Genomic DNA, 27539 nt, shown 5'->3' on the forward strand with positions numbered 1-27539 from the left:
CATGTTCACAAGTTTTGCCAGCATAGTTTGTGTACGTGTGTTCCTGTGGCTATATATTCACGCTTTGTCGTCGATTAAATTTTGGCACGATTTATATGTACAATTAAGTTCAAAGTAAAAAGTTTGCTAATTTTTTGTTTGCCTGGATTTTTCTTGTCCCCAACTTGCCACAAAACCTGTCTCCTCTCACTAAAAGCTGAAGAACGACTTATATTTCGTAGGAAGAGCAATTCCGACAAAACAATTCCTATATTTTGGATTCACGCGTTCAGGTATTGTTGAACATCAAGCTCAATTAAGTGCAAGAAAATATCGTATTCTTTTCGTTGCATTTGCTCAATTTACATCCAAACTTTACCTAACAAAAAGAAAGGAATATCCATGCGGTTAATTGCGTGATTTTGGAGTTTCTTGCTGAAATTTTTGAAAGTGAAATCCAAAAGTGTTGCGGGTTTGATAAAAGCTGAGGATCACTTCAAATTATTGGTTCACGTGAGCGCATCAAAAGAGTGCATTCCTATATTTTGGATTTACACATTCAGGTATCGTCAAACATCAAGCTCAATTAAGTTCAAGAAAATGTTGTATTCTTTGCGTTGCATTTGCACGTTTGACATGCAAACTTTACCCAACAAAAAGAAAGGACTCATGTTTATTATTAGACATTGCGATCCTGTTCACACAAAAAGCAATCGAGTCTGAGAAGCACATGCTTAGCACATGAGTATGGACAATCACGTAATTGACACGTGAACATTATTACGCATGTGATACTTTGTTGACAATGTCAGAGATTGACATTCATCAATGGACATCAATACGCATCCGTGGTACGTATTCGGTTGTTGATATACGACGACGAACATCTAGTAAGCATCGATATAGATGTTAGTGATGGGCGAACAACAGAATGTAGATTTTGTTCTTTGAAAAATGAAAGACACACGAGTATAGTCATCGGTTGAGACGAAGAAACCAGGATGATAGAGTCTCCAACAAAGATCTACTTGGAGAACATTGAAACACGACCACGAAGTTCAAAATCAGCAAAGTAGTTGAGCGCGAGAAAACGTCGTATTCTTTTTTCGTTGCATTTTCACGTTTGACATCCAAACTTCACCTAACAAAAAGAAACAACTCGTGCTTATTATTAGACATCGCGAATCCCTACAATAACCGCGGGAAGATGAGGCCAATCGCGTGGATTTGGAGTTCCTTGCCGAAATTTTCGAAAGCGAAATCCAAAAGCGTTGCGTGTTCAGGCAAAAGCCGAGGATGACTTCAAATTAATGGATCACGCGAGCTCACTGAAAGAGTGCATTCCTATATCTTGGATTCACGCGTTCAGGTACCGTCCAACATCAAAGCTCGGCTAAGCTCAGGAAAACGTCGCGTGCTTTTTCGTTCCATATGCACGCTCGACACATCCAAACTTTACCCAACAAGAAGAAAGAACCCGCGTTTTATTATTAGACAATTGCGATCCTTACAATAATCGTGGGAAGATGAAGTCAAATCGCGTGCATCCGGAGTTCCTTGCCGAAATTTTTGAAAGCGAAATCCTAAAAGCGTGGCGTGTTTAGGCAAGAGCCGAGGGAGGACGACTTCGATCAGGAAAAGATTCATTATGAAAAAAGTGCAACAAAAATATCTCAGCAGAGGCGCCCGTCCAAAGTTAAATTAAAAGTCCTCGTTTGACCAAAAAAAATGGAAAAGTTAATTTAAAGCCTTGGGATTAAATTAAATGTTTTTTTTTTTGCTGTGAATGGGAGTAGGCATCCGTTTCATACAATCACACCTACCAACCGCCTATATAAAAATCGCTCGTAACCCCTTCTCTAGATTGGTCAAAGTAGATGTGCTCGTGCGACCCCCTTGATCCGACACTGAACCGGTTCGGGGGCCGTCCTTGGACCGTGCGCATTGCCCCTGTTCGCGGTCCACCTACATTTTGGTCGCCCGTTGTCTACTGTTTTCGATCGTCATGCCTGTTATTATATTAGGAAGGCAAAAAATAATTTAGAAAGAGATAGATCGCGGCGTCTGACGGCATCGCACGGATGAACATGCGAACGGCGTACGCGATGCTTCAATCGCTTAGAGTCGGATCCTGTCTAGGACGGTTTTTTTTGTTTTTATTTTGTTTTTGAGCTCTCCAAACTTTCGGTTAAAATGTTTTTCTCGCTGTCGATTTCTTTTTTACGATAATGAAAAAAAAAATCTAAAATGCCTAAGATTCCATTTCCACTGGCATTGCGGCTACGAGCTGCAATTAGAGGTAAACGGTTCTAGGTTTCGCTCGGATTTCACTTGAAATCTGGTACCTATTCGTTAGAACAAATTTATCATTTTTTGGAACTTGAAACCTACCGTGCATACCTTGCAACCTACCTTGTCACAGGTTCTAAGGTTAATTTCAGGATCAATCCAGTATCTGCCTGTATTATTAATCGAACGATTACAGTGAATCATCATCTTTAATGACCACTGCTAATCACAAAATATATCTAGACACACGAAGAATATAAAACGTTAATAAGGTAAAAGTTTCACTCATAAAATAAAAGCTCAAACTAGTGATTTTAAATCATTGGACACCATGGAATTGACAGAAATCAAGAAAAACACAAAAACTTGTTTCAGATTTCACTTATCTAGAACCTCAAATCTATCCGTCGAAATAGATTTTTTAATTTTGAAATCTGAAATCTACCGTGCATGTTCTAAGACCAGGAGTCGGATAGGTTCTCGCTGGTCCGATATCCTGCACCGCTCACCCGCAGGCTACGGGCCGTGGCTGCAACCCAACCGCACAGCACACCATGCTTTGACCCGACCGTTGACAAACCTGGACCGGGTAGACCCGACCCACGCGAATCCCGCAAGGGGGGGCGTCTCTCCGTCCCTCGCGCCGCCCGAGGGCATTTGCGTCAGATCCAACCCGGAGCCTCCACTCACGTGTCGAGCGCCCGCGCGCGTGCGGGCCGGGGGGGTGACGGGGGCCCCAACGCAACAGCTCGGGGGCGCAGGCGATTGGCCAGCCAAGATCAGATGCGGTGTCCGCGCAACGGCCGCCCGCCACGTGTCGCGCATTCCCGACAAAAGTCGTTCTGCAGGCGTTCGGTGGGGCCCCGCGCGGAGCACCTTAGGCGGGACCCACCGAGAGGCCACCATAAATACGTGACGCAGCTGCAGTAGCCATTCCCTCCCCTCACAAGAACGAAGAGAAAAGAGAGAGAGAGAGAGAAAGGCCGGCTTTTTTGAGCGGCCCGTAGAGAGGGAGAGGGAGAGAGAGAGATCGTAGGCGCAGGCGCTTCGTTCCGTTGGCGTTCAGGTATACTTCGTCTCCCTCGCACCTCCGGATCGGCTCCGATCTCCCCTTTTCGTTACCGCCCTCTGCATCTCCGGTGTTGGTTTTTTTCTGGCGTGAATGCGCGTGCGGCTATGGCGCTTCCGCGCGTCGACGTCGTCGAGAGCTCGAATGGCGTTCGGTTTAGGGGGGCGAGATCTAGGTCGCATTGCGGCGTTCCTTCGGGGTCGATGATGCGGATTTCCCCTCCGGCTTTCCCCGCTCTGTGATTTCTGTGCGTGTGCGTTCGTGTTGACGTCGTCGATGCGCGATGTTTTTCCGGGGCCCGCGACCGCGCTCGGTCGCGGCGCCCCGCTTTTCGGGAATCGCGGCCGAGCTCTCGCGGAATGCACAGCTCTCGCTTGGCGATTCCTTTCGTTTCGGTTTTTTTTCTCGCGTGTTTTGTTTTGGAGTTCTTAGATCGTAGATGCCTAGCCGGATCTCATGCTCTTTTTACGATGAACAGCTTTAATTTCTTCAGGTCCCCTTTTCGTTTTCTTTCTTCTTCTTCTTCTTTCCTGTGTTCTCTCCCGTGACCTCATCGTCTCTTTTCCTGATGTGCACAGCACGCCACGCACCATGAGTCTATTCCTCCGAGTTGGTGGTTTTCCTCCTTTTTCCATCGTTTCCTTTTGATAGAGAAAAAGGTGGAGATATTTTGCGGGCCTCGGATGGCCTTTGTCGCCTCGGAGCGCACGCTCTTTGTCGGGGACTCTGCATCTTTATTCGTTTCTCGATCGGACCGATGCGTCAGGCGCGCCCATGTGACCGGTCGCTGTAGCAGACATTACATCGCATGTCTGCATCGTCTTGTCTGATAAAAATCAATAAACAAATCGAAGCAGTAGGCGCCGGGATCGTTGCCTTCGGCGGTCCTTCTCCCTGGTTTTTTTTTTTTTTTCCTCTTAAATTTCCTTCGTTTTCACTTGGTTCATTCTCTGCTTAGATTCAAGTTCAGCTGTACCCGATTCCATTTCGTTACATTTTTTATGCGGGCGTCGGGGTCTTTCGTTCGGCCTGTCCGTTCGCTCAAAAGAAAGGAAAAAAATGGGTCTCCCCCTTTTTTCCTTTAATCACATTCCAAGCAAGACAATCTTGAAACTTTGGAATGGGGGCGAAAGTCTGATTCGGCGGTTCGCAGTTTCCTGCGAGAAGACGCCAAACTTCTTGGCTGGCCTCTGGTGTTCACTCCGGATTTTATGGTCCACACAGATAATTTCTAATTTCCCCCGAAAAATGGGGTTAATCACCCACTAATTAATTTTTTATTCTTTTTCCTATTTATAGTCCTGCCTTCAATCATGGGGAAAGTTAGATCCTTCCCCACTCAACCTAGTATCTGTATGACCGAAAAAACCTAGTATTTTGGAAAAGGTCAAGCGTCTGATTTGGTTCTAATTTGTGGTGCTTAAGTGGGTAGGTGATCGTTACTGTTGCTGATGAGACGATGGTCAAGATTTTTGGCTCCTCTGGGTCGCAGCATGATTTGTTTTTTGTTTTTTTTTTTATTCTTATAATGTATTCATTCTTTTGAGGGGAAAGAGCGGTGTTTTCTTCTTAAAGAGGGTTAATCAATGTGCCCAAAAATCTCCGGGCCTCATTTTGTTGACCGATACTTTGAAATTGGTTCAGTTAGCCGAGGTGAGAGGACCTCGATTGTGACATGTCTGTGGTAGACATCTAGAGTCGACGCTTATTTTGCTGCTTAGGGTGTCCAACACGTACGGCTCGTTCCTGTTCCAACTGCCGTTCTTTAGAGGCGTGATAAACGTCGTTGCAGATTTTGTGGAGTTTTTGGTAGGGTCTTCATATTCTGTGATAGTGTCCAGCAGTAGACGGCACTTTGCATCTCCCACCTGTAGTGTTAGGCAACTGCTGCTTTCCCCAGTTGGCGGACGAGGAGAGCAGAACCTCTTGACAGGAAAATTTGGCAACCTGGATTTTCTATTATGTCGGAACTCGTTAGTTGCTTAGCACGAGTTTAACACCAGAAGGAAGCATGATCATCCCACCTTACAAAGAAATGAAACTAGTTGCTGCCATTCCAAAGCAAGGATTGGCTTCATTTCATGTCCTGAGCGTAACCCAAGTCCATTTTATAGGGTATACCTTTTCAATCATTGCCTTCTTTCTTTGAGGCTGGACGCATCACGGGTTAGCCGTGGTTGAGATTCTTTTTCTTTACGAACGGTTGGGTGGCGTGGGCATGCGAGTAACTCTACTGATGAAGTAATTCTAGCTTGAAAACTTGTGCCATGAAGTAATTCATGTTTTTGGTCCTCTTGGCAGAATGCTGCGACTAAAAGGTAAAAAGCATACAACTAGAGTTTTCCGTTTTGTTTTGCGTAGTGGTTAGGTGAGGTAAAGGTCTTGGATTCTATCTTTGTTAAAATGGTGCTTCGCCCCACATTGTTCTGGCATGGACGGCAAGAATGTGCTGCTAGGCAAATATATGATGGTTTAGCATGGAAACATTGTTTCATAGAAACTTAAGAGCTGCTTTGGTTTATCTCCTTCTCGATGTGAGAGCAGATGATAATGCATGAATCTTCTAGCACTAAGGCAAGGACTTGCTTAGCTGTTGGGCCTCTGCAAGCCTTTATATTAACAGTGCTTCTTTGTTTTATCTTGGTGGGAGGGAACAAGGAGAGGAACTGTGAGAAATAAAAATTTATTAGATGCTTACATTGATTGAGGCTGGAAATGGGTGCCTCTGGTATGATCACATACTTGTACTTTATTAAAGTAATCGTCTCGTAGATCCACTTTCAGTAGGAGAACTTTACTGTCGTTGCATTAAATTATTATATCTCGTTCGAGAAATTACAGCTGCATCTTTGCTCGATAGTGCATACAGGTAGCAATTTCTTTTGATTGGACTGTTTGTGGCTGTTAAACAGAAACTTCGGTAGAGTTGAAGACATTTATAGTGAGGTTTATTTACTCATTTCTTTTGTTTGGTACTTTTGTATGTGCAGGTCGTGGAACGATGGGTGCAGGTGGCAATATGTCAGTTCGCCCGGCGGTGAAGAAGTCAGAAACCAAGCTTCACAAACGAGTTCCTTCTTCAAAACCTCCATTCACGCTAAGTCAGCTCAAGAAAGCCATCCCGCCTCATTGTTTCCAGCGATCTGTTGTTCGCTCATTTTCCTACGTGGTCTATGATTTGACCATAGCCTACCTCTTGTACTACATTGCTACCACTTATTTCCATCTCCTTCCCTCCCCTCTTTCTTACCTAGCTTGGCCCATCTATGGGTTCGTGCAAGGCTGCATTCTGACCGGTGTCTGGGTCGTGGCCCACGAATGTGGCCACCACGCCTTCAGTGACTACCAATGGCTGGATGACCTGGTTGGCCTCGTTCTGCACTCGTGCCTCCTCGTTCCTTACTTTTCTTGGAAATATAGTCATCGTCGCCACCACTCCAATACAGGTTCCCTTGAGCGTGATGAAGTTTTCGTTCCGAAGCAAAAGTATCAGATCCCATGGTTCTCAAAGTACCTAAACAACCCACCAGGCCGAATGATCACACTCACCATCACACTCACCCTTGGTTGGCCCTTGTATTTGTTGTTCAACGTTTCTGGTAGGCATTATAGTCGATTTGCCTGTCACTATGATCCTTACGGGCCCATCTATTCCGACCGGGAGCGGCTGCAGATTTACATATCTGATGCTGGTGTTCTCGCGGTCACTTATGGGCTTTACCATCTTGCTGCAGCTAAAGGACTTGCATGGGTTATGTGCGTCTATGGAGGACCCTTGCTCGTTGTGAATGGGTATCTAGTGTTGATCACTTATTTGCAGCATACTCATGCATCGCTTCCTCATTACGATTCTTCCGAGTGGGATTGGCTCAGAGGAGCTCTAGCGACCGTGGATAGGGACTATGGCATCTTGAACAAGGTCTTCCACCATATAACAGATACTCACGTAGCGCATCATTTGTTTTCTACAATGCCTCACTACCATGCCATGGAGGCCACCAAGGCAATAAAGCCGATTTTGGGAGAATATTATCACTTTGACAAAACTCCAGTTTACAAGGCCGCGTGGAGAGAGGCTAAGGAGTGTATTTATGTCGAGCCCGATGAAGGCGACCAGAACAAAGGCATATTCTGGTACAGGAACCAGTTGTGATGACAATCAAGAGCTGGAGCTGTGTGTCAGGATCTGCGGTTCGGTAATGGGTTCCCTCCTCCACACTCTAGATTTGTATTCTGGTTATGTCAGATTGGTTGCAATTTGACTTTTAGTTCTGCTTCACTTCAATAATTTCGTTGACCCCCCAAAACCCCAATTCATTATAGAAGGAAATTGCATAAGCATTCAAGTTGAACTTTTACTGTCTTCCTAGTCTCTTCTTTTTGACAAAATTCTGAATGCCGTTGTGGTAGAATCACATTTAAATGATGATGGGGAACTAATTTTGTGTGCCAGTTCTATCCACTTCTCTGCATTTGCCAACAACCATTTATACCAACAATGATGCTGATGCCAATGAAACCAAAACATAACAAGTCCTCAACTGAGTACTAGTCTATGTTTCGGTGAATGTAGAAACATAATTTGACCAGCTGAATTTCCTGGGATCAGAGCTTCCGACATACAAACGGATCTGATATCAGCATTGAGACAACAATAATACTTTGTATTATAATGTGCAAATATCTTGATTAGCAAATTGACTGTTCTGATGAATCCTTCTCTATAGCTGCGTTAGTAAGTACAATCGATCTTTGACTGGTGACATAAAGTTTCTTTGATTTGCCTGGACGGTTTCCTAGGAAAACAAGAAAAAATAAGGGTGAGAAAGGACACAGTTCACCTTGGATTATGGGGAGTTCATTCACGAAGTTTAATTCCGAGAAGGTTAAGGCTAATTACAAAAGCTTTTCCAAAGTACACATGAAGCATGTTTGTCCACATATATCATTGTTTCGAATGTACAGATCGTATCGAAAGAAAATATCGAAACCGAGAGGGATCTTATTGAACAAGTTGTAACGCCTTTGTTAGGGTGTAAGCATTGCCGTTCGCCAATTCAGTAATCTAGTAACTCAAAAGGAAAGACGCGCTGAGCACGAGAGGGATTGGTGCTGTTGCCCTTCGCGACTGCTTGATACTTGGTGCAATTTGAATGAAATATATGCTTATATAAAATGTCTTTGGCGTATGACCATAACTATAGCTTGATTTACTCTTAGATTGAAAACAACCTAAACAGCTGCATATATTCGACCAAAAAGCCATGGTCTCGCTCTTTGCAAGCCCTATTCAAGCACTTTCCGAAGTTGTTGTACATGTACGTGTTCATTCCATGGATGACATGAGATCGGGATCGGAAATGCGCCGGTTAGGCTTTTTTCTGCCTTTCTTGGCATCTCGTTTTGACGCAATCTGGTGCATGGTCTCACTTTCATCTGATGTGGGTTTTGAGGACTCCTCATGCGAGCCATAGTGGTCTCTATCTAACCACGCTGAAACACAGAAATATTCGTCATGAGTGAACTAATTTTTCTTCAGTGACAACGTTACCTTTCCATTTTCAGTGACAATTTACCGTAGACAAGAACAGGGACGGGTCGACCCGCTCGGCCCATCCAAGCCCGCCTAAGCCCAAGGCACAATCTGGATGGGCCTGAACAATCGGATTTTTTTAATTGGGCCTGAACCTATTTAGGCCCATGAAGGCCCCGCTCTTTTTAATAAAAAAAAGTTACTTTATTTTACAAATCACTAAAATTTGTAAGTTGGAATATCTATGTGAGCCTCATCGAGGGATCGATTAACGTCATCCTGTCTCTCTCTTGTTCCTTTTTTCTTCCTTGACCTTGATGTCGAAAATTTGCCTGCCCATAATGTCGCATCGCTATTTTAGTTGTGTTGGAAAAGAACCGCATTCAGTAAACAAAGCGATTCAGGAAAATTAATAATATGAAAGGGAAATTGCGAAGAAATTGAAAATTTACAGAACCGAGGAAAAATGATTATGATTAACCCTACCAGATTAAAATCATCCTCTCCACTAATTATTTACCGTAAGTGCAATTTCAAAATCTTCTGCTAAAGATTTTTTTTTTTCGAGAAAATATCGATATCCCTACGCTTGACTACTACTTCATAAAAATGAAAAACAAAAGGGAAAATAACGCAAATGATCGTGAACTTTGACTCAAAATGCAACGTCGTCCTTAAACTTTTAATTTGTTCAATGCGGTCTCTGAACTTTAGCTCAAAATGCATTGTCGTCCTAAATATTTAGTTTTTTCGATGTGGTCTCTGAACTTTTGTTACATGTTTAATTTATTCCTTGGACAACATGAATTAATGCAAGGATAATATTAGAAATCTAAGGACCAGATTGTACACTTATCAAAAAATTCAGGAACCACATTAAATGTATCAAAAGTTCAAATACAACATATATTGGGTAAAGTTCGGGGACCACTTGTGTAATCTTCTCAAAACAAAACTTTTAGGGAAAGGGCAAAAAAGGGATAATGACATAAATGGTCCCAATGTGCATCGTGGTCCATGTACTTTTAATTCTTTCAATGTGACCCCTGAATTTTACCCCAATGTGCAATGTGGTCCTTCGACTTTTAATTTATTCAATGCGATCCCTAAACTTTTGGTACGTGTTTCAATTTAGTCCTCGAACTATACGAAAACGTTCGATGTTTTCCTTTCGTCAATTCAATTTCAAGGACGACATTGAACGTTTTCACACAGTTCAAAGTTTATGGACGATATCGAACAATTTAAAGTTTTAAGGACTATATTATATATTGGATTGAATTTCAGGGATGATATTAAATAAATTAAAAATTTAGAGACCGTATTACTTATTAAGTTAAATTTTATAGATTATTCGTGCTGTTTTTATTTAAGGAAAGAAAAGGGGGGAAGAGAAGGCAAGAAAAAGGAGGCCACGGGACGAGAATGCCGGAGGGATCCAGCTCATAATTGAGAAGTCGTGCACCCCCCAAAAGTCGTCCGACTCGGAACCACGTCAACGGCTCCAACCATCCCTCCCTCCATCCATCACTGCACACTGCACTTCTCCTCTTCGATGGTGGCGGTGGGCCCCCCCCCCCCCCCCCCCTTCCTTCCGTCAGGGGCTCGCACGTAGCCACGTGGCGGTTACAAGGGCCCCCCCTCCCCACATAAAACGACAGGAGGAGGAACCCCCCACGATGTGGGACCGGCACGAGCCTCGTGTGACCTCCAATTGATGACGACGCCAAATCGCACTATATGCGCCCCACCCTAAGGATGTTTGTTGGGTCCCCTCCTAGACAAGGCTCGCTTTTTAACCTTTGGCTCCAGCTCGTTTCACTTTTGCTGCGCTGCTTAGCCGCTGCGTATCTCGCGCGACGAGGCTTGTCAACTGCTAGCGTCTCAATGGAATCGCGGCGAACAGCCCGCCGAACTCCAAATCTCCTATTCATTGGAGGGTATAAAACATTCTCACGGCTCGAACCGAACTTTTTACGACGGACGGATGTGATGTGAACAGCCTATTCAAAGCATAATGTTGCTAAGAAAGACGACGTGTACAAGAAGGTATGTTCTTGTGGCGTTCGAATGTATATGGCGTCCATTCCCCCTGCTCTCGCTCGCCGATAAAAATGGCCGCGTCCGCACCCAACTTACAACGAGAGAGGAAGGATATTTTCTAAGGTCCAATCGCGCCTTAGACCGATCCCGTTCCTATAGATCCTCAAACAGACGACGAAGAGCTAGTCGTCTCCGGTTGCTCGGTGCTCGGTGCAATTTGTCGCCAATACATAAACTATTGCTATTTACGATGAAATTTTAATCTGAAGATGCAAACTTTCTTTTCTTTTTTTGAATCTCATTTGAATATATAATCAAATCTCCACATCGAATGAGGAGATTATAAGCTTCTTTGAACTTACAGGTTTTTGCAGCGTCCTGTCCGGCCTCCAGAAATCATGCGGCACGGAATCTCCACAGCACCGTGCACTTTGCAGAGACGTGATCGCGGCGCAGCAGATGATCCCGACGTTCACGTGCGGATCAGACGGTTACGGTTTCGTCTCGGGACCCCGCCACGTGCGCTCGTACGCGTCGATGTGGTACACAGGTTGTACCGAAGTCAATACTCCCCTCGCCGGCCGGCCATGATCCTCCGCTCTCTTTTGCTCTTTTTGAATTTCGGAACATTTTTTTTTTGTTGCATTTCTCCATTCATTGCAGCTCAATTTGGATTTCTTGTAATTTTTGGAACATAGTTCGAGAGCGTGAAGGCGTGGATTTCGGGTTTTGGAGACTCGACCGCTCTCTTTATTTTTCTTGTTATTTCTCGTGTCATTGCCGGTCGGTGATGAAAGAAAATTCAATGATCGAGTGCTCGTGGTCATGGAAAATGTGCATCGAGGGATGGTGCTATTTCAAAGCTGAATTTGATCCCATGCTACTACTATGTTATGTCAACATGGGAGGTGACTTCTTCTAAGTGAGAGTGACTGATTGAGGAGGTGGTTTGATTTAGGTGGGAAAAAAAAGGAAGTTTCCTGCTAAAAGGAAGAGGTATTTTTGGTACGTGTCGGAGACAAATTCATGGTCCACTCTTTCTTGGACGGATTATTAGCAAACAACAAAATAAAAATTGAACGATTGATTAGGTCCTGATATTTAGTTAGGTTACTATCACAAAAAAAATCCAAAACTCTGTTCACCGGGACATAAATACCGCGAACTTTTTTTGTGTCACCAAAAATCCTAAACTTGTGCATTGTGACATAAATACCGAAAACTTTTTTTTTCGTCTCATAAAATACCCTGAATTTATACTGGTATGACAAATATGGATAGAATTGAAATGGATAGTATGTCTGTCATACTTGTATGAGTTTGAATATTTTGGTGACATAAAAAAATTGTGAGTATTTGTGTTACAGTAGTCAAGTTTAGGGTTTATGGCGACACAAAAAAAGAAGTTTGGGGTATTTTTGTTCGTATAGTTTGGAGTTTTTTGTGGTAATTGCCTTAATTATTACTTGGACAAAGATCATGTGTGTGCATATATATCCTAAATAGATAGGGATTACAAGGTTGAGGAGTTCAACGTAAGAAATGATGACACACGACACATGGTTCCACAACCACTACGCGGATTCATATGTAAGGAGAGTCGAGGATCTTTAGTCGTACGTACGTACCCCCACACGAGCCTAGTATGACTCACTTTTTGCCAACCCTATAACACAGCCGAAGCTGGTGGAAGCGGGGCGTGCCGCGTCGAGACTCGACTGATCTGGAGGTTCGTGGAATACCGTGCAAGTCCCGTAAACCGATTAAGTTCGAATGTTGGGTGTTGGGTCTGTATCGGCGGCCCCGACCTAGAGTAGTTTGCATGCGATTTGTGGGATTCGAACGATTATCTATGATCATTACAAGATTTCAAAAGGTCCCTTTTTCTATACAAACAAGAAAAAAGGCGAGGATAGCACAATTGTTCGACACTACATAAGGTCCTACATGTTCTTTACAGAATATCGAGTCTGAGTCATGACTAGTTTGGACCGTCATCCGCGGATCCGAGGGCTCGTCGTGTTGAAGGCCGTCTAGGATCGACCAGCATAAAGCTATGCATACAAGCACACTACTTTTTTAACATAGACTTTATATATATATATATATATAGATTCATAATACGAGTGACGCGACGTCCAAAAATCAGATATACGAGCAGGAAATTGTCCGGAAATTTGTAGTTTTCATTGAAAAATAATGTACAGATATTTAGTAAGATACCAAGTCATCTGATTGCATCTGTCCATGCTAATCACCGATTTAGCTTTTAATTAATTCCCAACATTGAAGCCGTCCAAAGTTCTATAAGGTGATTAAACAATAAAAACCGTTAGCAAGTCAATGTGTATTACTAGATCTTACTCTAGAAGGTTAACCTACAAGTGAAAATATAATAGGGGATTTGGTAAGAAAAGGTCTTGATTTCCAAGAGAAGAGGGTCGATTTGGTCAAGTGATCATCAACAAAGAGAAGGCATGAAGTTCTTTCTCAATTTTGACTACCATGTCATGTTATATAGTCTTGCACGTTTCTTGCATTTGCTCATTTTATTCATTCTTGTTTTTATTTTTTTGCTATTGGCTTGATAATTAATTAAGAAAATCCCGATATCCAGGGGCAAGTAAAGGCCTCTACAAACCCTTAGGTCGAGCACAGACTGTAAATAAGAATTCGAGCGGATGAATTTTATTCGAGTAACTATAATGGTCGCCACCGCACATATCCGGTCCAGTGTTGAGAAAGTTCGGGATGGGGGTCACGGGATCGATTTCCATGAATCGTCAAAGGATAGAAGAAAGCCGTATCGTTTTGTAAATCTAATTTACGGGCCTTTTTTTTATATATCGCGGGATTATTTTATGATGAATCAATAGTCTGAGGGCGTTCTTTCATTTGGTGAATGAAGAGGGGACCAAGGTCTGGTCTGGTTCCATTTGTCAAACTTCTTTGCATTTCAAGAGACAAAGGATCAAACGATTTCCTGTTTTAAGGACAGGTTGTTTCTGCTTTAAAAATGTTGTATCATTCATCCTCCAATTGTTTTTTTTTTTTTACCTTAAAAAAATCTCTATGCCGTGCTCGACCATGTACATAAGCAGACTCTTTCTTCCTCGCAAACAAATCCACACCTCTCTCTCTCTCTCTCTCTCTCTCTCTCTCTCTCTCTCTCTCTCTCTCTCTCTCTCTCTCTAGCTGAGCCATGGAAGAGATGATCTTCAGGAAAGAAGCATGCATCCCAAACCCTAGCCCTTCGCCACTCGCCATGCGCAAGCGCTCGCGCACCATCTCCAAGGCGAACGGCAAGCCCAAGATACGCATCATCCACATCTTCGCGCCGGAGATCATAAAGACCGACGCGGAGAACTTCCGCGAGCTCGTCCAGCGGCTCACCGGGAAGCCCTCCGAGAGAGACGGCACAAAGGGCAAGGCGAGAAGGATGGCCGAGAGGGTCGACCCGAGAATGATGATGACGGAGAAGTACTCGCCGCCGATCGCCACTGGAGTCAGCTGGGACGCACAGGATCAAGAAGAGGAAGCGGAGGGTCGCAACGGCGATTCGGGGTGCAGTGAGAGGATGAAGATGGAAGAGGAAATGCGGAGAGCTGAGAGCTATGGTGGTGGTGGTGAACTGTTTGGTCGTCCGTACGAGGAATTGGGTAGCTATGAAGAAGAGTTTCCTTTGTTAGCCGTGGATCTTTCTCACATGCACGCCTTTGAAGCTGCTCAACTTGCCTGACCAGTTTAAGTCGTAATTTGCAGAATTAATCACGTAGTTTCTAGGTATATCCTCGAACTGATCTTAATGATTCCCCTCTTCAGAATTTTTGGTCTCCAGGAGCACGAGAATTGTCTCTATCGATTTTCATTATTGCTTACTGTAAATACAGCACTTCTGCCGCGGACCGTGTTTCTGTTTTCTCCTTCCCCCATTTGGAACTTTTATGCTGCTCATGTCATTTCGCGGAGATATTTGTGTAGTTTTAGAATGATTTGGTTTGCCTCATCTTGATGAAGAACTGGTTCTTGTCCCTTCTATGTTTGGGCCGCTCTCTCTCTCTCTCTCTCTCTCTCTCTCTCTCTCTCTCTCTCTCTCTCTCTCTCTCTTTCTCTCTTTCTGAGCTAAACCATTGTTTATGAGTGAACAGTGCTGTGCAAGACTGTCGATGAAATTTGATTGATGAACTACTTTGCTTGCAAGGCTCGATATATATTTTATCAAATGCGTAATTTTCTATATAACCGAATAGTTCTCGACCATCATTCGCTTGTATAAAGTCTGTGTTAGAAAAGACATAACTAGGGTTAATTTAACGTATATATTATTATGTCCATCTTCATCCCCATCCATTCAAATGAACTTTATTTTATTTTCCAAAAGCATACGCCACGTCCTGCAAATCTTCTAATTAGAGTCTCCATGGATCTTCCATTCTCACAAGTCCCACGAGAACAGCAATTATCATACCTCAACTAAGGAATTCTTCCTGTTACGGCCTTAGGCGGTAATAATTTGGACCCTCGGTACACACTTTTTCGCATCATCACAAGTTTATTCGCATACCACCTTGCGCGTGGATGTACACGATCGAGCGCACATGTCTCTGACCGTCTCGGGCTCGATCCTGATTAGCGAGAGAGGTTGTTGGCATGAGGATAGACACGGTTTTTGGGATGACATGCATCGACAACGAAGGGAAATGTAGATAAAAGGTGCTTTGGCGAACCAGAGAGGACAGCTATGGAGGATGAAGGCTGTTTTAGGATTATCATATTCTTCTGCTGCATATGATAATCCGTATGGAGGGTTGGTGTTATAATCGTTTCTTTGACTTGTGATCCAAAGTCAACTTCATGGTAAACTCCATATATGTATGTATGTGCAAATTGCAATAGAATTTTGGAGGACTAACGTGTGGATGTGACCGAGTTTAATCATTCATTATTACAAAATTCAAGATGACAGTGAGACAGGACCCGACCCATGAAGCCATGATTTGACTGTGGCCTTCAACTTGCTGGGTATTTCTGTAGTTTGATTGGATCGTACACCTAATTTTGTGGAGTTATATTTGTCTGGCATAAGGGGCGTAAAAAGAGGTTCCATCCAATTCTTTTTTATTGACTTTGACCCGTTTGGTTCAGCTTTAGGAAGGAGTTTTTAACCTCGAAAATCCCTTTCCAAAACGCACTTTCCGAGTTTGAAAAGCCGAAAGTTAGCATTTGGAATGCTGAAGCCTTTTTTTCTCTTCCCAAATTGCCCTCACTCAAATTTCAATATTCCGATTTTGCCCATGTTACTGTTCATCTTCTTCACCCGAGGGTGGCCCCTGAGAGTGGCCGATGAAGGGCCGGCGAGGGCGGATCTAGCCAGCAAAGGGCCGGCGAGGGGCCGGCGAGGTCGCGCGACCCAGGCGAAGGCCACCTAGGGTCGGGCGACCGCCCAGGCGCCATCGCCTGGGTCGCGCGACCTCAGGCGACGTCGGCCTAGGTCGCTACCTCAAATCCACCCTTGCTGGTCACATTTTGGTAAGAAGATGAACAGTAACAAGGGCAAAACAGGAATATTTAAAATAAAAATTGCCAAAATCCTTTGCAAAAAAAAAATTGCCAAACACTACTTAGGCCAAAATAGCTTCACAATTTTTTTTTACGAAACGCCACTTGCATTTTCCCAAGTGGCTTTCACCTAAAGGTATTTGCATTCCCCCAAATAGCATTTGAAAAGTCGAACCAAACGGGCCCAATTTGCAGTTTATAATAGAACTGTTAAAAGGGGGAGCTAAGCTGGTAAGCAACCCGAAGGAAGGAAAAATTATGCTATCGGTCATAAATTCATTGTATATATGTTAATTCAATTATAAAATTTTCAATCTTATAAATTTAGTTCTAAACGTTTATGCGAAATTTCAATACAATTCTTTTGATCAATTTCATCGGATATTGATGACGATAGCGATTTAGTCATCGTCGGTCATCCTACGTGGCACACTGTTACGTCAGCAATTTCCGATAAAAATTAACCGGAAGGACTATATTTGCGCAAATATTTATGACTAAATTGGAAAATTTGAAATATTTATAATTGAATTGACATTGTATATTTATGATTGATTGGATAATTTTCCTTTCGAAGGAACCATAACTTCATCCCCTGGAGAATATTTGAAATTTTTTCCAGAGTGAAAACTAGTATTCTTTTGAGTTCTGAGAGAAGAAATCAATTGATTTTCCATAACGATTATCTCATATATTCACAAAGAGACATTTGTTTCTATTCTTTTGAAAGCAATAATGACTTTATACGAGACTTAAACCTTGTGGTTTCCACTTTCCAGTGATCTATAATTGATTGTGTATATTAGGACTTTGGCGGTTGGTATTCAACTTTTATTTGATATTGAACACTTCAAATGGATAAAACATATCAGTAATGACTTAAAAAAAGGTCATAATTAGTATTTTATTACATATAATTTATGAAAATTAAAATAATTATAATAACTTTATCAGGCACCCAGTGATTTTTATGATCGTGGACAAGCTGTACTTCTTTTGGACTTCTTCTTTCCTTTGATCTGTGGGTAAGTTGAATCTCGAAGAGCACGTGGGGGCAATCTTTTCTCAAGATGACAAAAGATTGTAATCATTTGAGTTACGAAATTCTAAGTAATTCCGCAATGTTTTAACTTTCTAAGCTGTTTCGCAATGTTGATTAGATGTTAGAAACGTCGTCAAATTAGTAGGACGCTTCTAGAGCATTTGATTCGTTAAACGAGTTCGAATTTCTCGACAAATTCGTAAAGTATCAAAAGTCGCGTTCTCATGTCATGTCAATAACCACCATCCGTAAAAAGTTGTAAGCGACTTCTAAACCCGAAAGTTTGGCCATGTACAAGTTGCATGGACGGTGGGAAGACCCTTATGCTTCCATTAATCAATCCAAGCTTCGTTACTAGTCGAGAAATCACGAGATTATATAAATGACTTGGACAGGCATCCCCAGACAAAATACCAGCGAGCTGAGATTTTTAGGATAAGAAGAGCAACGTTGTCTCTTCGTCCAAAGAGAAGAAAGAACAACAAAGGAAAAGAGCGATTTTGTCTCCGCGTGTGACGCAAAGGCAAAGATTTGGTAGCCTATAATCAGCAAAACGACGTCAAATTGCAGTCGTTTTCTTAATTATCTTTGCCAACCCAAAAGAGGAGACAATATGTTAGTCAATCAACGTGGGTTGCGTTCCTTTGTCCCGGTGGGGCTCATACTTCCCACCAACTCCCAATGATCAACTCTTTGCATCCCTTTCTACCAGCAAAAAAATAATCAGAATGCCTTATCATCGACGACTGAAATATGGTAAAATATTATCTAGTTGCAAAGCACGTTTTATCGCTACAGCACGAAAGCACACCAGAAACAAGATGGTTGACCTCTGGCAAGACCTTGCAAGAGATTCATCGCTTTTGCTAATTATGACGGTGAATCGACTAATGTTTTTTACCCGGACACGGGACTCAGTGAGTGAATTCTTTGTGACCGAGAGGTCTCTTCCCTCTGCGTGGAATGCGACTGAGCAGAAAGAAGCCGAACCGCGGACGAAAGAAATGAAGTAGCAGATCAGTGAAAGAGGAAAACCGTGAAACTTCTGCGCGGTGACTGTGCTTCGAAATATAGTTTATCGTTGTCAATGTCAATGACATACTTTCTAGCTCTCATACTCCACGACTGGCTCTACCATCGTAGGAGGCACCTCCAATCTTGTGAGGACTTCAGGTAGTCCATCGGTACTCCTTATTATCTGCAACAAAATTCAAAACTCTAATGACTGCAAATGCTCTTGGAGCAATTCCATGTCAAATCCAAAAAGGAACCTTCATAGGATTGGTCCCCAAGTTTTCAGTCCATTTATGGCTAAACATAGATGAATGTGTTAAACCTTTCTTGGAACAGACATTCAATTAGGTGACTGATTAAAAAATCACGTTCAGACTCAATAGCTTGATAAAGGCAGTAGGAAGATAACAAAGAACCATATTTTTCTATAATATTTTAGCTTATAAAAAGGGCAGGGAGGGCAACCATCGTGACTCTAGGTGTCAGCACGGGAGTCCAACACCCTCTTTGATTCTTATTCGTATGTCACTTTAGGAAAATTATGCACGTAAAAACTCACTAGTATCTCTTCGTCAAGGTAAGATATCATGAAAAGCCTCTGGAAAGTCCCACCTGAAGAGCATTAGAAGAAAGAATTTAGAGCACGAATAAGGACACATGAAGTCGTAGAATGCAAATATTCATAAAAGCACCAGGACAACTTTTTTCTTCTTTTGGCATAAGTAAACAAGTTCAGCAACGAGCAAGCACCAAGTGGGTGCATGACATTGCCATCCAAAAGCAGGAGAACCTTCAGCATTTGTTTACTCTCGGAGTTGTCATCATTACACTTATCAAATTAACTGGGCAATGACAAGAAATAGTAGGTGTCACTCGAAAGAGATTTCCAACAATGAAACAAAAAAATTCTCCCTAAAAAGTCATAACATGTCATCTAAGCTGAATACCACTACTTCTACTGCCACATCCTGCTTATTATCTTCCCATCTTGTAAATTATGTTAACCATAAACATCTTCCCTTTCTTTTAGCTTGATCAATCTCACCCATGATTTTCTGTGAGCCCTGTATGGTTTGACATCGTACTTTTTGACTAATGAAAGGTCAGAACAGTTTTGGTAGCATAAGCCAGGAACAACAATTTATTTTTAAAGGTGTTGACGTTATCTTTTTGATGCTTGAAATCGGAGTTGAAGTCTCAGCCAACAGAAATAATTGAATAGGCAACAGTACTTTTGTGGTTCAATCGTGCCCAAGAACAAAAGGAACGCTAGGTAAAGTAAGAAGGTTAAAGTTAAGATAAAAGAAATTCTAAGTAAATAAAATGGTTAATTTCACCGGATTGCTTACTTAGAGGTACTGTTAATCCGCTGGTGATGGCATCTCTAATTGGAACAGGAAGTTGCTGCACTGTGCTAACTGCCTGGCCAAGTGCACCTTTTAGCTGGTCCGGTACAGTTTCTTCAATTACAGTTGGTGTTTCAAGCGTCCCTTCTACATATTCCTCCTTCATCCGAAGTGGGCCCTCCACAGATAACTTGGTGGACAAGATGAATTTGCTTTCTAGCTTCATTAAAGAAAATTTCTTGCTATCAAAACCCTCAAACATGATGGTCCAGCCTTAGACATATCAAAATGGAAATCAACAATGAAAGTAACCACATTGTTATAGCCAAATAACCTATTTATTTGTCTATCACCTATGAAGACACAAATTACAAATAGAATTTCCACAATTTATTTGAAATAGTCCATAAGTCTACATTCATGTAGAAGGAAACCCAATGTCATGATTTCATCCCCTGGAGGAGGGAAGAGTGCCTATCAAAGAAGTGATAATTAATTTTACTCCAGTAGAATGAAAAATGGATCTTGAAAGATTGTAGTTTGTTTTAGAATTGTGAATTTTACAAAGAACAAAGATCCCGCTCAAAAAAGACACATAAAATAGGAAGAAGACAGAGTAGAAGATGACAACTAAAAACTCGTCTTAATGTGAACACATCGACATGGGAACATGTCCAAAGTACTCCTATTACAATTTTTCGCCTTCCACTATTACCAGGCCGGACATCCAAGGAATGAAGAGAAGAATAATAGTCCTGTCAACCACAGAATGAAATCTTACTAGATGATTTAAAATGATATTGAGATGCACAGGAACAGAAAAGGAGCTTCTCTGAGGTGGTTTGAACATGCGAGACAAAGGTCTTCAGATGCTCAAGTGAGGAAATGTGGTTTTGGGAGACTGGGGTTAAAAGGGGCACAAAAGACCTAAAAGACACAAGGGAGGAGACGACAAGCAAATATATGGAATGCTCGGATCTTACAGAAGAATGTTTTGCTTAGACTTGACTTACAGAAGACTTGACATAAAATTCAGCACAGTGCTTGAGATGAATACATAGCAGACCCACTTAATGAGAAGATTTTCAGCTGTTTGTTGTTCTTGTTGCTGTTGTTATTGTTGTTGCTCTTGTCATTGAGATATGAAGGGGATTGATCGGAGATTTATGAGCACGAAATTGTTCAGCTCTACAGCCACCAAGCATATGCATATCCATAATTCGCATGAAAGGATCGAAGGCAATGGACGAGATCAAAAGACACATGAAGTGAAGGGGCACCTTGCTAGCAATAGCATTCAATATAGGGGAACCAAGTTAACAAATTCCATTTCAATGTGAACAGTAGCTCTGATTTATATCTCTCTTTCAAAGCAAGAAGGGAAAGGGAATGGTGCTATTGAGAGCATGTATACAATTTCAACCCCGTCTACACTCATCTTGCGTGTATGGATGTAATAATAAGGATCAATAACTAAGAACTCAATCCTCTATTCCAGATTAAGAATTTTCACCATAATATTAAATTAGATATTTAAATAAACATAAACATATCATAAAAGAATTTTAGCCCGCATGCAATCTCACAGTCCATCATAACCAAGAAATTCATGCAAAGTTGAGCAGTGAACAAGTGCCCGCTGGCTTTCTAGAAAGACTAACTTTGCAAAGATGAGAAGTCGACAAGCATCTTTACTTCAGTTAGAGTAACACGGACAAATGTATGAAGCAAAAAGCCTGGAATTACCGAGTTCAGTAACTTCAGATTAGCTGTAATTCTAGCATACCCATCTTTAATCATGATATCCATTTTTGACAGATTGGCCAAAGTTGCCGGAAATCTCCTGCCATTAAGAGATTAGATTATCAAAATTAGAAGCCATGTATGGAGACTGATTTTGAAATTCAGCAGGGAAAGCTTACACATATCAAGTGAAAAGCAACTGATGAATATAGTGATTGCTCCACAGAGAGAGAGAGAGAGAGAGAGAGAGAGAGAGAGAGAGAGAGAGAGAGAGAGAGAGAGAAGTGAAAACTCAAAACTTACTCGAATATCACTCTAGCAGCAGTCAGCCCAGGGCTTCCAGAGCCAAACCATTCAAAGTTCCATCGACCTTCTAAAAAGGGAGACCTGGGTTGCTGAACAAACGAAGTAAGATTCACAAGAAACAGGCGATACTTAAAACGTTTGAATGAAGCACCTACGTTGTCGGCCTAGGTGTCGGATTAAGTCGCTCAAGACCAATTATCCTCTCATTCACATCAATTTGTTGCATATCAGTCATCTTCCCACTGATCAATGCCTCAAAGCCTCCAGAATCTTTGAACTGAAAATACGGTAGCAAAGTGAGTATACAGGAAAAGTTTGTGCTGCAGGATTGGAGCTGTGAAGTCCCAACTAGCTACTATCTAAAAAGCACACATCATGACATCCATTTTCAGCTCATAACATGAGTGATTAAGGCTAATATCCAAACTATAACTAGATTTATGAGAATGAGGGTTCTAGAGATGAGGAAGCATTTGATGTGTAGTAGGAATCTATGCCTCCACTCAACACGATACTAGAACCACATTATGCTATCAGCAGAAATGGGAGACACAAGGGAAGGTTTCACTAAACAGTGCACATGCACTTCTCATGCTGCATGCAATCTCACAGATTCCTGCAAACATGGAATGATGATGGAAAATTTTGAGCAAAGAGCAGGGCCGGCAACCTAATTTTCCAAATTTTCATCGTGGACAGATAGATTTCCATAGGTTCTGCACATGGATCAGCATATTCCGATTAAGGAAGCAAAAGTAATGGCATGCTTGGACGGGCAGGCTAGAAGTAAGCACATCTTAAACAAAATAGAATTATGGATACCCAATAATTTCAAACAAGTCTGCCGGAATCAATCAGACAAAAAGAAACTCCGAAGGCCGTAATCATGTCGACGTACTCCACAGTCCCGGGAATCGCCGGTGGTGCGACTTCCCCATCAAATGCATTCCAAAAAGAGCGCAGAACAATATCATTTGACAGTAAAGATACACCGCGAATGATATCCGAAATTACGCATTGTGTGAGCCTCCACAGACAGATAGAGGAGGAATGAAGACGGTGTGAGCTTGAAGCTAAGTGGACAGTGAAGCTGGAAGCTAGCAATCAACTCAAACTCCTCAACCCAAAAAAATTAATAAAAAATAACACTTGACGAGCACATAAGCTTACAAATCACATCACAGAGAACACAACAAACGGAACGAAAGACGAGAAATCAACTCGATTCACCGACTCGAAGCGGCTCCTGATCTAAGAAATACAATTCCGGCAATCGACATCTTATCCAATCCAATCGCAGCGAGCCGCAATCAGCTCCAGCGCCCGTTAACTTACAGCGAGGAGGAGTGATTCCTTGGCGGAGAGCCTCTCCATCTCCTTGGCGTACGTCGCCGGGGCCCCCTGCACGGCCTGCTGCACCATCGCCACGCGCGGCGTCCCGCCGGAGATCCCCCGGCGGCGGCCGGGCATCCTCCGTCCGGCGGCGGCGGCGGCGGCGGAGGGCTTCGGCGGGCGCGGAGGGAGGGAGGGAGAGCGGGAGCGGAGGGAGACGGCCGAAGGAAGAACGGCTTGAATGGCAGTCATTGCTAGAGATAGAGAGAGAGAGAGAGATGGAGCTTGAGAAGACGGAGACTGTGAAGAGCCGGTGACCGGGAAAGACGCAGGGGGGTCAGGGCGAGGCTGGTTTTTGTCCGGGTCCGGCGACAGGGGTAGTTTCGTCCGAGACCGTGGATAAGTTTGGTGATGAGTCACCTGCTTTTTGATTGGCTGTTAATAACCGTTTTGCTCAACCTCTCCGGAATTCGAAATTATTTGCGAATTTTAATTTAGCCTGCTGTGAAATCGAGATGACGAAAGATTTCATTGACATATCCAGCGAATATTTTCAATTTTAAACCTTATCTTGACTATGGTAAATTATGAGGTTATGACCTGATTCAATGTAGCCATGAACATTTTTGGGTTCTATGCGATGGCAATTGTAACTTGACGAGGGGTACTTTCATACTCTTTTTCTTCCCTCAACTCCAAAATGCAATAGGTTCTTCAATTCTCTAGAAAAAAAAGAAAAAGCACAAATTTATGATTTAGAATTTTCCGAACCGGTCGATCCTGGGCGGTTTACGGGGACACCGGTCCGGTTTCCGGTTCCTGGTGTGGAACCGCTCACCCGAACTTGATTGATTTTTTTTTTAATTTTTTAATTTCTTAAAATTTTGTAAAAATAAATCCTAATCTATCTTCCATGTTACAAAAGATTGCTCTAAAAAGATTCGAGTGAGTGCGTTTACTTACACGCGTGAGTAAGATGACGAGAACAAATCAGTACACAACAGTAATTGCTCATTCCAATCAAATTTCGCCACAAATTGGAAAAATCTCTGTGAAACCTATAATGTTACACGCAACTCACTGATTTTAAAACGACTTGATTATCAAGAACATCTTCTTCATCTTAAACAATAACGACAAGTAAAAAAAAAAATACTGAATATGCCATCGGCTCCATTGGCCCACCCAGGAATTAGACCGAACGAACCGGTCGGTCTAGGGGGCATCGGTCCCTTTGGTCTAGTTTCCAAATCTTAGGCGGGAACCGGATCGCTCGGAAACTGATTGCCCCTAATTGTTTTCATCGCAAATACAGTATATAAAGGAAAAAAAATCTCCACGAGCAGCCGTCATTGCTGTTGATGAATTAATGAAGGGAATGGTTGATAGTTACCAATCAGACACATCGACGAGACTTCCTATGATCCACCATGCACCGGTCGTGGTCACGTAAATTTCGTCGTAGTACACGAAAAAAAACAGAGTTTGCGGACGAACTTTGATGGCGTACGGACTGATTTTTCATCTTCTCCTTTCAAGTTTCAGGGCCACGCACGCCCAAACGTACGGTCCGGCCGCAAAAGCTGCACGTGATTCAACCGAAGGGCCTTGTACCCTTGCATGGCAAAGGTCCGCGCAGATGTGTACGTGCATTTAAACTCTTGCCGGCATTGTTTCCCGTCAAGGTAGCTAGAAAACTTTAGCTGCAAGACAGCTGGTAGAGACAAAGGCACATGGCATGACGCACGAGCTAGATGATGATATGGTGAGGTCGTCCCATTTAAGGACTTGAGGCCCAAGAATGTACGTGAGGAAACTCTCTGTCAAAGGTAGCGCCTTGGGCTTTGGATGGTGGGTTCCTGAAAGAAGCTGCTCAGGAAGTGGCAAAGTTGGGGCAGAGAGTTGGCTCCGATCAGTAGCTGAAGCCCGACATCGAGGAGGCGGAGGGGAGCCTGCTGTTCCCGAATACCGTGAAGGCGGTCGCGAGGAATCGGAAGAGGGTAACGACGTCGTAAAGAGTTTAACTATCAAACTATGGATCCGTGTTGCCAAAAACGTGGAGCCGGCGCGGGACTTGAAGGAGGAGGTGGTCGGAGAAAACATTTCTTCAACATTCGAACGTTCGGTTCTGTTAGGGGTCGGATTTAGAAATGGCTTGGAGACGTGTAGCAACAGCAGTCACGATAGGATCCATTGGCACATCAAGACGGGTCTGGGCCGAGCATCTTGAAACTTCTCGGCCTAACGGTCCAGGAAAACCTTGCCCAAACTTCTCCACGAAATTGTTCATGTAGATCTCAAACCTTGATTGATCTTCCTCAAGTTGGATCTTTTAAGTTAGGTCATTTGCCTAAACTTCATCCAAGTCGTGTTAATATATCTTTGAATCGGGCGTAGGCAGGGCGATAATTTCACGCGAAGCCCACCCAAAAAGGTAGGCATGGCTCTCGAGCCATTAGCAATCAAGTTCATGATGAGGTCTATTTGATTATATAATGATCTTACAATGATTCGCGTCAAATATCATGTTGGCATGAATATTTATCCTCACTGGATTGCAAAAGCAAACCTTTAAATTCAATTACCCAAAAGAGTTGCGGAGTTATGTACATACTTATATCTACATATCGAGAGTTGACTGCTGTCCTCTAAATTTAATCCACACTTAGGATTTTCCGGAATTTCGAAATATGGTTAACCGAACTAAACTCGGTTAAACATCCGTTTTGGAATTCGTCTCACCATTCTCGATCGGATCGATTTCTTTAGAATCGAGTTTAGTATCTCCGGATCCAATTATCGATAATCGGAGTATGACTGCTGGTCTGGTTTAGCTCGCAAATGGTGGGGCGGCGTCAGGCGAGGGACCGTCGTCCCTCGGAAATCTGGAAAACGGTCGTTGAAAGGGCTGGTCGGAACAGCAGATTCACCGCCACAGCCCATGTGGTGGTGCGGGGTCGGTCGCCACTGTTCTGCCGATCTAATTTTTTTCGTTCTTTGATCTTCAACGGCTATATTTCCGCCCCAAAATGCCGCAATTGCCCATCCCGATTCCCAACGGTACTTTTCCCTCCACAATTATAACGCAAACATTGTTCCCTGAACTTTCCCACCCGGTTCTCTCTCTCTCTCTCTCTCTCTCTCTCTGAATCGATCATCGGCTCTCTCTCTCTCTTCGCCATGGAGGAACCCAGCTCCGATGCCCCCGCCGCCGTCCAGCACGTCGACAGGAAGCGCTCCGACCAGCTCCTCAGCAAGTTCGCCGACGAGACGAAAGATCCGAGGGCGCCCAAGCGCCGGAGGAGGGACCGCCGCAGCCCGCTGTCGCCGGGGGGCGGCGCCGACCTGAGCGAATCGCAGGCGTCGGGAGAGAGGCGGTCGCTGCTCGCGCCGCCCCCGGCGGCGAAGCGGAGGTCGGCCTTGCTCCGGAGGCTCGTGTTGGTCAAGCGGCCGCAGCTGGGGACGAGGGACATCAGGAACAGGTCGCTGTTGGGAGCTATCGAGAAGGTAACTGTCGCGCAACCGATCGCATTCGACTTTTTCTCGATTCACGTGTAATCGGCGCACTGCAAAAACCTTTATCGAGCGCTCGGAACTGTGAGATTGACGGGTGCTATAATGTTTGAGTTGCAGACATGGAGGAGGACGGTGGAGGGCGCGTCGCGAGTGTTCATGGAGAAGCATTACCATCGTCACAAGCGCTTGATTAGCGACGCCGTTTAAGCTCCTTAATCGTGATTAATTATGTGGGGCCCGGATTTGGCAGGTGGAGACAATCATGGTTGTAAACTGTAAAGTTTTCAACGTTTTTTTTTTCTGTTTAATTCGTTGAGGGTTTTCAGATTGTTTTTGGTTTTCTCAATTTTTTTTTTTAAATTTTTTTTAACAAGTTGTCCAATGATGAGGAATAATTCGGCATAGAATCCTTACTATGCTTATTTAGCAAGTTTTATTTTTCTCAGTTTCGTTCTTCTAATTTGTTTCGGTGTAGTGTAATAGACCAACCATTTGCTATGAATTTCGTCTTACTTGGCGTTATTTACGTGTAAGACATGCGGACGGTGATGATCGATCGGTTACGCCACGTCATCACTGTCACGTGATGTAACCGTTACATAATATATCTTCTCAAATTAGAGGTGGCATTCGAGATTAGAAAAAAGAGCATCAATTCGTGTCCATGCCTACGCAACCCATTTTTAGGAATCCAATGACATAACGTAGATGCAAAGAAGAAGTCAGATAGTAAAATTAGGCAATCAAGCGATGTACTAATCCGTCAAG

At 43.1% G+C, this 27539-nt stretch overlaps 4 protein-coding genes across 6 annotated transcripts; 3 read left to right on the plus strand and 1 right to left on the minus strand.

Moving 5' to 3' along the window:
• The first annotated feature begins 3208 nt into the window (after positions 1 to 3208).
• On the plus strand, positions 3209 to 7789 carry LOC115674690 (delta(12)-fatty-acid desaturase FAD2-like). Of its 2 annotated transcripts, none has more exons than XM_030597165.2 (2): positions 3209 to 3334; positions 6328 to 7789. In XM_030597165.2, exon 2 carries the CDS (start codon positions 6339 to 6341, stop codon positions 7488 to 7490), a length of 1152 nt encoding a protein of 383 aa, XP_030453025.1. In that variant the 5' UTR covers positions 3209 to 3334; positions 6328 to 6338; the 3' UTR covers positions 7491 to 7789. The 2 variants fall into 2 exon arrangements, with proteins under 2 accessions (XP_030453025.1, XP_056158737.1); XM_056302762.1 differs by lacking the exon at positions 3209 to 3334 and adding an exon at positions 4648 to 5452.
• A 6245-nt stretch (positions 7790 to 14034) lies between these two features.
• On the plus strand, positions 14035 to 14951 carry LOC115674753 (VQ motif-containing protein 25-like). Its single transcript, XM_030597252.2, has one exon. The coding sequence runs from the start codon at positions 14116 to 14118 to the stop codon at positions 14650 to 14652; it is 537 nt and encodes a 178-aa protein (XP_030453112.1). The 5' UTR covers positions 14035 to 14115; the 3' UTR covers positions 14653 to 14951.
• Positions 14952 to 18253: 3302 nt separating this feature from the next.
• On the minus strand, positions 18254 to 23605 carry LOC115674751 (probable plastid-lipid-associated protein 13, chloroplastic). 2 transcript variants are annotated; one of them, XR_008814460.1, is made up of 8 exons: positions 23259 to 23605; positions 22079 to 22200; positions 21921 to 22004; positions 21621 to 21717; positions 19878 to 20094; positions 19295 to 19370; positions 19088 to 19140; positions 18532 to 18712 (listed from the first exon to the last, which is right to left on the minus strand). XR_008814460.1 is itself a non-coding variant. In XM_056302987.1 (7 exons), the coding sequence occupies exons 1-7, from the start codon at positions 23505 to 23507 to the stop codon at positions 18620 to 18622; spliced, it is 915 nt and encodes a 304-aa protein (XP_056158962.1). In that variant the 5' UTR covers positions 23508 to 23602; the 3' UTR covers positions 18254 to 18619. The 2 variants fall into 2 exon arrangements, 1 of the variants encoding a protein (XP_056158962.1); XM_056302987.1 differs by lacking the exon at positions 19295 to 19370 and having other exon boundaries at positions 18254 to 18712; positions 23259 to 23602.
• Positions 23606 to 26366: 2761 nt separating this feature from the next.
• On the plus strand, positions 26367 to 27293 carry LOC115674754 (uncharacterized). The gene is made up of 2 exons (XM_030597253.2): positions 26367 to 26762; positions 26889 to 27293. Exons 1-2 carry the CDS (start codon positions 26436 to 26438, stop codon positions 26976 to 26978), a joined length of 417 nt encoding a protein of 138 aa, XP_030453113.1. The 5' UTR covers positions 26367 to 26435; the 3' UTR covers positions 26979 to 27293.
• Positions 27294 to 27539: the final 246 nt, after the last annotated feature.

Source organism: Syzygium oleosum, unplaced genomic scaffold (genome assembly GCF_021117445.2).
Source record: "Syzygium oleosum isolate NSW1041296 unplaced genomic scaffold, Sole_v2.1 Sole_v2.25, whole genome shotgun sequence".
Classification (NCBI taxonomy): domain Eukaryota; kingdom Viridiplantae; phylum Streptophyta; class Magnoliopsida; order Myrtales; family Myrtaceae; genus Syzygium; species Syzygium oleosum.

Bases quoted from the DNA above. Each gene is read 5' to 3' on its own strand.
- LOC115674753 (XM_030597252.2), top strand. From the start codon at position 14,116: ATGGAAGAGATGATCTTCAGGAAAGAAGCATGCATCCCAAACCCTAGC.
- LOC115674690 (XM_030597165.2), top strand. From the start codon at position 6,339: ATGGGTGCAGGTGGCAATATGTCAGTTCGCCCGGCGGTGAAGAAGTCA.
- LOC115674754 (XM_030597253.2), top strand. From the start codon at position 26,436: ATGGAGGAACCCAGCTCCGATGCCCCCGCCGCCGTCCAGCACGTCGAC. The intron at 26,763-26,888 runs GTAACTGTCGCG...TTTGAGTTGCAG, and splicing joins TGTTGGGAGCTATCGAGAAG to ACATGGAGGAGGACGGTGGA.
- LOC115674751 (XM_056302987.1), bottom strand. From the start codon at position 23,507: ATGACTGCCATTCAAGCCGTTCTTCCTTCGGCCGTCTCCCTCCGCTCC. The intron at 21,718-21,920 runs GTAAGTTTTGAG...TCTTAATGGCAG, and splicing joins GCTGCTAGAGTGATATTCGA to GAGATTTCCGGCAACTTTGG. The intron at 20,095-21,620 runs GTAATTCCAGGC...TCTTTAATGAAG, and splicing joins ATCTGAAGTTACTGAACTCG to CTAGAAAGCAAATTCATCTT.